The 11,438-nt window shown below is 28.2% G+C and overlaps 1 protein-coding gene across 1 annotated transcript; it reads left to right on the forward strand.

The window, feature by feature from the left end:
- LOC123297410 lies at positions 1-958 on the forward strand. Its single transcript, XM_044879058.1, has 2 exons — positions 1-133; positions 222-958. The coding sequence occupies exons 1-2, from the start codon at positions 70-72 to the stop codon at positions 833-835; spliced, it is 678 nt and encodes a 225-aa protein (XP_044734993.1). The 5' UTR covers positions 1-69; the 3' UTR covers positions 836-958.
- Positions 959-11,438: the final 10,480 nt, after the last annotated feature.

Below are 11,438 nucleotides of genomic sequence, written 5' to 3' on the forward strand. Positions count from 1 at the left end.
ATAGATCAATTCTTTGAAAGTCCAATGTGAGTCTTCTCTTGAATTTTACGAACTAGAAAGTGATTCGCAATGAAAATCATTATTTTGACATTTTGTTTGTTGGCTTTGGGAGCTTTGGCACAGTCAAGACCAGGTACGTAAACTTTCTTTTTTTATAGAATAAATATAGAACAATCTTACTGTGTCTCGATTTCATTGTAAAGTATTTTTTTATCTCTTAGATAACATGGATGATGGATCTTCTTCCAATACTATGTCTCTTTTACAGGTTTTCAAACAAAGAAGATTTGTTTCTGACTTATTTAGTAGAATGCTTAAGAATCTTAGAGCTAAAAGATATTCTCTTTTAAAATTGTTTGGGTCAAAGGGTAGAGGCACTGATCCGATTTCTTCTAATCAATATTCAGCTATACCACAATATGCAATTAATAATAATGAGTCACCGTACAATGCCAGACCACAATATGCGATTAATGATAGTAAGTCATTAGGTATACCTAATCTGCTACAGCAGTTATTGAAGGGAAGAAAATCGTTAGGATCTAGAAACCTAATTGGCCAAATTTCAAATAGTTTGGGTAACCAAATTTTGGATAATTTCCCACCAGTAGCCACCGAATCCAATTTTTTATTAGATAAGGTTGGTCTTGGAATGGATGACGTAAACAAAAGTGCAGATGATACAATTGATAAGAACGATGAAAAAATAGGACTCGAAAACGATGAAAATGAAGAAGTTGAAGAAGCATTGGCTTTGATTAGAAATTTAATTATTAAGTACCTTCTGGCCGACAATAAATATCAAATCAAATCAGATCAAATCTATCAGATGTGATATTTGAAAACGGAACTTTTTAATTACGGATAAAATGGAAATGATTAAACATTTATTTTTCGAATTCTCTTTTGAATTAATTATGTACTTATAAAATAATATAATAAAGAGTAAATATACTGCAGACAGACTTGAAAACTTTAAACTAAGAAATAAAAGTGATTTTGCCTCTCATTTTATAGTTTTTGATTATTATAATATCTACTAAAATATAAAAATTTCATCAAGTTAAATCTATCAGCATTACTGGCAACAATTATCTATAGTTTTTCGATGGTTGATATTTAGTAATATCATTTGAGTCAATACATTTGTGTCGGACTATCATGTAAAAGACACACGTTTGAGTTTGAGTGCGATTTAATTTTAATCAATCTTAAAAAGCGTTACCTACTCTCTTCATGCATTCTCATAATTGACTTATCTATTAGAAGTACCTACGCTTTTTCACATTAAAATTTATATTTAAATTAAAATCTTATTTGGTTTTGGGAGCTACGGGATAATCAGGATAAAGTAAGTAAAGGCTTTATTCACTTTTTTCGTACCAAATAATATAGGTACTAGTGTAGTAAATTTTATAAATGATTCTGCTTTTAAAGATCAATTTATTGTAGAGGCTTTGTTTTGCTGTGCAAATGTGATTTTCTCTAAGTAAAAAAATTTAATAATAATTTTTTTTAACTTCCCGCTAAGAAAAGTTATTGTTTTCACCCCGTTTTGCCAAAATCGAGTTTTCATCAGATCTCGACGTTTTAAGGTGTCAGGAAGCTTCCCTGACTACCGCGAGTGTGTGTGTGTGTGTGTGTGTATGTGTGTGTGTGTGTGTGTGTGTGTGTGTGTGTGCCATTCGAAAGAGCTTGACCAAACTTTTATTTGGACCGATTCGAACCGGTAGATTTCGAGAAATCTCAAAAAAACTGCAAAAAAAAATTTTTTTTAAGTGGTTTTTTTTTTAATTACTTTTAAACGGCTATATCGATCAATTCCAAAAACTAATCAGCTCTCAACATCAAAAAACCACGTCGATCATCACCAGTCCGGTCAAAATCGGTTGATTCGTTCGTGAGTTATCGTTGACGAAAGAAAACCCAAAAAAGCGTTTTTTCGAAATAACCTAAAAATTTTTTGTTCTATCAATTGAAACTTAAAGATTCTTCATGAATCTTCAAAAACTGCATCGAATGTCACGAATCGCGTGAAAATCGGTTTATTCATTATAAAGTTATCGCGATTTGAAAATTTAAAAAATAGTGTTTTATCAAACGTCTATGAAATTTTTGAGCTAGAAGCTCAAAAGCATCGAACATCTTCATTTTTGAGCTCAGAGAACTACCGATCGATTTCAAAAACTAATCAGCTCTCAACGTGTAAAAACTACATCGATCGCCACCAAGTCGGTCGTAATCGGTTTGTTTGTTCGTATTATATCGGTTTGTTTGTTCGAGTATGATTGTAAAAATTTAATCAGATTTTAGTCTAAGATCACATCTAATTACAATAAAATCCGAGTGGATATAACATTAGAATAGATAAATTTTTTACACGTTATGAGTCAATACTTAGCGGGAAGTTACAGGGATGACCTGCAGGGTCAACCGTTTTCCAAATTTTTTAATTTGAAAGCACTGCATTTTTGGTGCTGTAGTTTACTCAATCTTAACCTAAATTTGCTGTTTTGTGCAGATAAGTACAAACAAAAACCAGTAAAATTTGTGGTTGTTTTGTATTGAAATAAAAATAATTAAAATTCTTTAACATGCTAAAATATGATACAATCTCTGATAGTATATTAAGAATATTGTATACCAGCCACCAACTTTTGAATAATGTTGAATTGCTTCCATAAGAGATAAGCATAGGTATACAGATAAAAATTTTAAAACTGTGAACTTATAGAAAAAAAAGAGTTTTTCTCAAAATTAGCTTAGTTTCTATGCAAGAAAATCGACTAGTATCTTCTGTCTTAAGGTTCACTTTTCAAAAACTTTGTATTCTTCTAAACATTATTTTCCAGAAGCTTATTTTATTCTGCAGCTTTATTGAACTTTATAAATAATCACCATATTATACTACTTTCGTTGATTCAATTCAGTAGTGTATGGTTCTGTGCCATCAATATGTAGAAATGTATATACATATAGTATGTATTTTATAATCTAAATCGATCGAATATAATAAAAACTTTTTTTGACGTTTTTCTAAGTAGAAAATTGATTGATTTATATACATTGTACAGTAACTTTGTTTAAGTAGTTTGATATAAATTAACTTTTCAACTTTTTAATTGGAAATTTTTCTGATGTAACTAAATGTAAAAATCTTTTCTATAAGCTGTTTCTTTTTTTGGTTAAGAATCCTTAACTTTATTTTATGAGAGGTGGCGGTTACAACTTCTTTGATATTATATCTGAGTATCACTATCAATTTTCTAATCTCCTTGAACAAGTATCAAATATATTTTAAATCATATAAATTTTATTATTTTTAATAACTGGATAATAGATTCCCGAAAAATAAAAACATTATAAGGTGAAATTGCCAAAATTAGTGCTGAAATTTAACACGTAATAAGGGTACAAATTTTGTTTATTATCCAATATATGCCCCAACTAAACTCTCTTATAAGACTTGATGCAGCAAAATTTGTTTAAAATTCATTAATTGATAAAAACAAGAACTGCTTTCCAAGTTTTAATGCTCAATGGATTGTATAAAATGGTGATTGTCAGGAATATCAGTCTGATGCTTGTTAAAGCCTGGACATGAAATTTGTTATTAGGACACAGTGGATACCACCCAGCATAATTTTTTATCTGCCTGTGAACCAGACTTATATCTCAAACTGCTCTAATATTTGTGACTTAATCATGATAAATATTCTTGTCTTTGCACTTAATGCAAAATCGTTTATTTCTAACATTATCTTCCTTGAAAGTACCACCGATGTACTTGCAAAACGAAAGTACGATGTAAGATAAAAGGCATATTACAATAAGTGTTATAATCCATTCAAATCCTTTACAATGTGGTCTTATAATCTAAAATTTACTTGACTAGTAGATTACTTTCTCATTTTCTAAAGTAAAATCGACAGTAAAAATGAAAACTTTCTACTTTCAAATTATATCAACTTTTCTTAATTCAATTTTTATTATTGGGATTGTAAAACTTGTTTAGAAAACTTATTTAAGAAAATAACTAAATTTTTTTCAAATAAATTCATTTTCAATCTTATAATTAATTTAATTTTTCAATGGGCATGTGTTTGTATGCTAGTTTATTGTAATCTCGCTACAAGTTTTTTTCGATTAGAATTAATCAATACTAATTTATTATTTTAAAAAGTTCAACTTCATTTTTGACATATGTAATTAAAATTTACATGTATATGAAAACAAAGAGTTTTAAGTGTATTTATTTGTTTAAATTAAATGACTTTGCATTTCGCCTGGCAGTAGGTATTAAAATTTTTAATATAATGCCGACTCCAATTAATTTTTTCCAAAAATTAAATACTTACACTATTAAATTTTAATGATAACAACTTTTAACTATGCAAAGTTTGTATCATTTGTAATTTGGACTCAAGACAATGCTTCTGTTTACCTAGCTCAAACTAACTCCGCCACGGCTTTGTGCAGATAAGTACACCAGAAATCAGTAGAGTTTATGGTTTCTTTTTGTATTCAAATAAATATTCTTAAATTTATGCTAAAATATGATAAAATCACTCTTAATTTATTAAGAATATTTTATGGCAACCACCAACTTTTGAATAATTTTGAATAACTACACTTTGAAATTATTATTTTCAACTATCTATCTACAAGAGTAAAGTAGCTAAGGCACTTAAGTAATATAATCTACTTGAATATCCATTTTAATCAAGAACTACAAACATAAGAGGTAAGAAGTGTTTGTTGTCTTGTCTATTGTATGTATGTCCCATATCGCTTTAAAATTTATCCAAAATACCACAACTACGTTATATACGATGATGATGTGTAAGTATATACTGAATATTCAAAAATTATTCGAACCGGACCTTTTATGAAACTCAATTTTAAGGACTTAAAGCAAATGATAGCCGATCTACTACACCATTTCCCAATAGTTGACGAGTTAAACCGACGAGTTGACGAATTGCTTGGTTATTTCATATTTTTTAAGATTATAGATAATATATATAAAAAAAAGAGAAAATTTCCTAGTTATAAGCAACCTTTTCTAAGAAATAAGTTGAATTCAATTTATTTTGAATAACAAGTGATTAAAATGAGTTTTTTTTAAGCAAATGGATTTCCAAATAATAAACTTAAAATTTATTATACACATTCATTAGCTAATAATTTGAGTTGACATTTAAATGAATTTGTAGATTAACATTAAATTCAAGAACATCATCAGAATTTTCCATATAAACCAAACAAGTATCGTCATATATTTCATCATAAATCCTTAGTTTCGAAATGAAAGAGGATCGACTACTTTTTAAAAACCCAGTGTACTTAAACTTAAAGTATTTTCTATATGTCACCATGAATAATAATAGAGATTAATTTTAATAGCTTTGTAAACCATATTTAAGTGCATGTTCTTGTCATATTTATATTATTATAAATTTATACCATGAATTATACATTTAAATTTATTGTTACGTCATAGAATAGTGGAAATTGGGGAATACGATGTTCGTTTCACTATTTAAAGAGAATAAAACAAGAAAATTGTAAAAAATGGCAAAATTTGATAATCAAAAACGATGAAAGATGGTAGATTTTTATTGTCCTCTGTGTGAATTAAAATGAAAAACAAACATGTAGTGACCACATAAATATTACTGTATCTAATGTATGGAAGGCACTTCCCTTAACTAGTTTCTTTAGTCAATTTGCAGCCAAATTAGTCATCACTCTCATCTTATTCCCCTAAACAATATCGGCGAGCAATATTGATTAAGTAAGACATACTTACTTACTTCAATATATTAACGGCTCTACCGTATCTGTGATAAACAACAATAAATCATCGGTGTTATCAATTTGTAGCTAATATTCGATATAAAACTTTGGTCTAATGAAAATAAATAGATTGAGTGAATTAGAATTGGCCATCAGAAATATTAGGATTCGTTGTTGTGCTTTCAACTGGAGTTTAGACTTGTCATGTCATGGAAAATTAAAAAATAATTTTCGTGTCAACTATCAAGTCAAAATATTATTTATCTGTACATACTCTAAAAATTAAATATAATGTATACAGCAAAACAATAAAAATAATGATGCCTATATTACCTACTCGTTTTTAGTTGTATACGAGCATTACATAGTTTCTTTTACTAATTTTTAGACTTCCAAAATGAAAATGTTTTTTGACATTTTGCGGGAAAAAAGTGCAAAGCAATATTTACCATATTGATTTTGTTGTTGCATCAATAAGCTTATCTTATCCAGACTTTCTTTACAATTTCAGATGGTTCCTCATTTTTGAAATAAGTACATCATGCTCTCTCAGTGAATGCATTTCAGAAGCCTGTGTGCACATTAGGGAAAATCTCCCACGACCAAGCTACCACAATGTAGTAACAAATTACTATGGTTTATTTATATAACGCCTACTGAAACTCAGTTTAAGCCAATTATCGTAATTCTAGAAATATATTCAAAGAAACATGCTCATATATACGTGGACTATTTGTGGCAACAGTCAAGTTACTGAACAAATATTTAGAATACCTACAATTGCATATTTATAAGATTTATTTACCTTTTCATCGAATCGATAAATAAAAATGATTGTCATTTATAAATTTTCTAAAGTCTTTTTTTATTAAATATTAATTTTTTGGAAAATACACAAAATTATGTCTATTTTTATATTTTATCAGCTTAAAATTTGTTATTTATGAGCACTTTAGTCATAAATATCTCGCTTCAAAATCTATTAAAAAATTACATGAATTTAACAAATAAAAAAGACCTGGATTGAGTGTTTTTTATTTTTAAAAGTGACATAGTATTTCTTGTGGATAATCTATGGCAAATGACTAGCAAAAGGGACAATTGAAAAAATAGGAGTCTTATATCGCTACAACGATGCTTACATGAAGATATTAAAAGAAGAACTACATACTCTGCATTTCTCTTTATTTAGAATAACACAATAGTTTAATTTCATCAAATTCTTAAGATAAGAGATTTTACGGCCGAAGTATAGTATACATAAAACTTTGTAAGTTAATTAAGAAAATTTTCACATAAAGTATAAACTTTATTCATAATCATATTCATAATTGATAATCTATAATGATATTTATATACAACGATAAAATTTGACACATTATACAATTTATTGAATACAAAGCTAAATTTATTATTATAAAACTAAGTATATTCCCTTTATAAAGCTTACGACAAAATATAGAAAGTATTTACATAAACAGGAAACTTTGAGTAAATAATATTACTATCTAATCAATCAAAAATAGATTTGCTAGTATCTGACTACAAATTACTAATTGTGATGCTTTTGGAAAAAAGCTGTAAAGTTTTACTTAAATCAAAAAAACATCCCTTTTGTGGCTTTATTTTAATACATTGTTTTCAATAGTAACGCTTCTACACCAGTAAGGACAAGCACATTCTCAATTTTGAATATTTTGAACCAGAAAATGATTAAATTCATGGAGTTTATTTCTTCGTGTTATGTAGTTTTAAAGACTATGATAAAAACGGTAGCATGATGATGTTCTGCCCTTAGTCATTGATGAATGTATGCGACTCCATTACCCCTTTAATTTTTCAGTAGTTTACTACATTTTCTTTTTCCACATAATTGGATGATTTCGTCATATATATCAGCTCCTGAATGATCTTGTTCTGCACCATTGCGCGTATTTTATCCGGAATTATTTATATTTGAAAAAGTAAATGTCAATTCTGTAAGTTCCACTTTAACACAAATTAAAATTCTTGCAGTACAATGGAGTCGCGGTAATCCCAATATCCGATAATACAAAATGTCCTGTAATCCAAACACACAAGTCCAGTAATACGAAAATTATTGGTTTTTATTGAATCCGGGTTATCAAGACTCTACGGTACTTAACGCCATTAATATTGATACAAAAATGTGTATTTATGTTTATGGAAAACATACATTTATTTAAAACTTTCCTATCTATGTATTTGAAGCTACTATATGCCGCCAGATACGAAAATAAAGTGAAGTTAAACATGATCGTAAATAAGTGTGGGTGTATTGGTAACTCACTTGTAAACCTCTATGTTAAGGTTTTATAGTTGACAAGAAACCGAATAATACAATTAGTAAATATTCTCATTTCATTATTTATAGTAATTGATCGATTCACTTCAACTCACACAAACCACTGTCGGTATAATAGATTCTTAAACGTCCTGTAAATTGAATAAATGGAAGAAGAAACACATAAATTTTCGTAAGAGTTAAAATTACACGCTTTGTGTTAAAGTGGCTCCTATTGAGGTCTACAACTATCGTGGGAGAGTCCAATATGGTGGCTTAATGGTACCTAAGCTAACAATTCCCATATTTTAGATTTCATGTTTTTTACCCTTACTACCGCTCTGCTCTACTACTTTTTTGCTGAAACCACCGTTTTTTAAAAGTGTTCTTCATATAGGGTCATGACACCATAAAAAAAGATGGATATTGTCGTCGGTCATGGTCGGTCAATTATAGTATAAATAATTAAATTTTCATAATTTTATATTGAAATTATTTACAACACACAGTTTTTTCCAGTGGCCAGCCATCCTAGAACTCAATTTTACTTAACTTCAGTGATTGAGTGAAACCGTTGTTTTTAATGTGGTGAAGCGTGACATGTGACGATGTCGCGAATGTTTTTTGTTCACCCAAAAAAGGATCAACGCGAATACAGAAGTTTTCACTTTAAAAATACTCGATTTAGTCAAGTAAAACAGATATTTTTATTCCTGATTTTCATGAAACAGAGTATATGCGTAAAGTTTCTTAGATATCGTCAAAAACCATATACGATATGCGATGCTTCGATATGCGATATTCGCCTGGGCCGAACTGTCTAAGGTACGTGGCATGAATCCAAGAAATCCGGGTTCAACTCCTGATGCGAGTGTACTTTTTTTAAATTCTATTTAATTAAATTATTTGATAATTAGATAAACAAACAGGATTTTCGATAATTTTAGGTTCTTATTATTGTAGGCAGTTATTAAACCATTTCTCCGGAAAATTTTGCAAAAAAACTTTAAAAAAAATTTAGTTTCCTTTTAAAATCAAGTTTTCAAATCGATGTATATTTGAATAGAAAAATGCTTTCCATTCCTTTTGCACTTCTTGAAATTCCAAATAAAGTAGTCTATCCAATTTCGATAGAATTTTATTTTAAAAAAACTATTGTATTTTTACAACGTTATCTTTAATGGATACACTACATTTCCACCCAAGTTTTTGTATGGAAGGCGTATATCTTTATGGATTTATACATGGTTTTTGTAGTAAACATTTTGTGTTCGATTCTGAATTTCTTATTGATAAATTACTATTTAAAAATAGCCCATTAACTAATGAAAGAACTTTTATATTTTGTTTACTTATTTTGGAAAACTTCATCATTTTTATTACTCAGAATAGTATAAAACGAGTTTCTAATGAGAATGTGAAAATTCGATGCCCACTTATCATTACATTTGTATGTAACTGAAGACTAAAAACTTTTTCTCGAAAAATTATATCCTTTGTTTTTCATTTTAAGAATAATTAATTTTTCAAAGTAAGAATGTGAATTTCAACAGGGTTATGCAATAGGAATTGGAACAAGTCACGAATTTATGCAATTATTCATCATTTTAATTGGTATTTCACATCACCAGAACAAAAGATCGAAAACTAATTCACACTGATATCCAAACTAATTAATAGACCTTAACAAAAACCACAATGCTATATTTTTCACCAACATTTTTCATTAATCATGGTCTGTTGAATAGACTCATTACATTCAATTTCTAAGTAGAAAAAAAAATCAAATTTATTCATCTGCAATCTGTATATCTACAAAAAAAATTAATTTAACGGTTGGCTGAATATTTTTGTAAAGAATTTTGAAAAAAGTAGTGAAGGAAAAATTATCTTTATTTTTTACATTTTTGTTCTTTTGTCAAAGTGGAAAATATTATTCGGGTTCTAGGATATTATTCAGCATCAGTATCGAACACTGTATTGTAATTTAACTTATAACTACTGGACTCCTTCGAATAAAGATGATTAGAAAACACTTACCTAAAATGATTCGATTCTAGTTATAACCTCGAGTTATAATCTCAAGTTTTGTAACTATAGCGAGAGTAACGTGCCTTGGATGGAAAATTGAATGAGTAGGAATAAGGGTTCCATATTGCGTTAAAAGCAGCAGCAAACGAAAAGTTAACAGAAGTTCAATAGACAATTAGATACTAAAACTGAAAGTCGCAATGTAAACTACTAGACTCGTTTCATTCTTTTCAGACTTTATTTAACGCAGTCGGGTTTTTAATTTTTTAAGGTCAATTTATTCTTTCTGATTAAATTTAAACATATAACTAATATTTATTTTTATAATCCCATTTTAATTAACCTTATTTTGATACTGTACTCGGTAGGTTTTGTTAATTTTTTTATTAACGTATTTCGCTCAAAAAATCCGTCTTTTTGTTTTGATTTTTTTACAAATCTGTCTATTCAGAATAAAAAAAATAAGGTTTAAAAGACAAATATTATGATACTTTATATGTTGAAGTCTATTGAGCCGTTTGGAAGATACGAGGTAATAAAGAAATTTACAAACATATATACAATTTACAAACATAAGAGACGCTTGAAAAACATAACAGACAGTCGGGTAAAAAGAACCGGCTAGAAACTTTATATTAAGAATTACACTCAAAATTTATCATTTTCTGTTTGTTTGTGTTTTTTGTGAACTAAAATTCCTTAATTACTGCAGTATAAACTACTTAAGGTATAGAAATGTAACAAACTGCATGTATATAGAATATATCAGTATGTATTTTCAAGCACACTTTCTTGTTGCCAAAACATTTTAGTGAAAATCAAAATTATAAATAGATTAAAGATAATTTCATTTAACATTTTTTTTATTTTTATTTTCTAAATGCATGTAGTCAGTAATCACAGTGCTACCACAACAAAGAATCACTAGAGAAAGGCTAGAATAATAAGTACTTATGAATGTATTTGTTGATTTTTTTCTCTTTTTGTTTTTTTCTCGTAATGTGAGATAAGTAGAACGAATAGAAAAGAAACAAACAACAGATAGTGTAGAAAATAGAGACGTAAACGTGGGTAAAACTTTTCGAATTGCATTTTTTGCATTATCAAGCGAGATATCTCGTTCCGAGTTGTGCGACAGCTGCGTATTTTTTTTTTTTTTTTTAACTTTAAGATTTGTGAGTCATTTTTCTAAGGTTTTTTTAAAGTCTACCATTTCCGTATATTAACAATTATATGTTTGGAATAAATTCAAAAAATTTATATTCAAGATTGAAAACAAGGTAAAAAATTTAATTCCCAATAT

Source organism: Chrysoperla carnea, chromosome 4, assembly GCF_905475395.1.
Source record: "Chrysoperla carnea chromosome 4, inChrCarn1.1, whole genome shotgun sequence".
NCBI lineage: Eukaryota > Metazoa > Arthropoda > Insecta > Neuroptera > Chrysopidae > Chrysoperla > Chrysoperla carnea.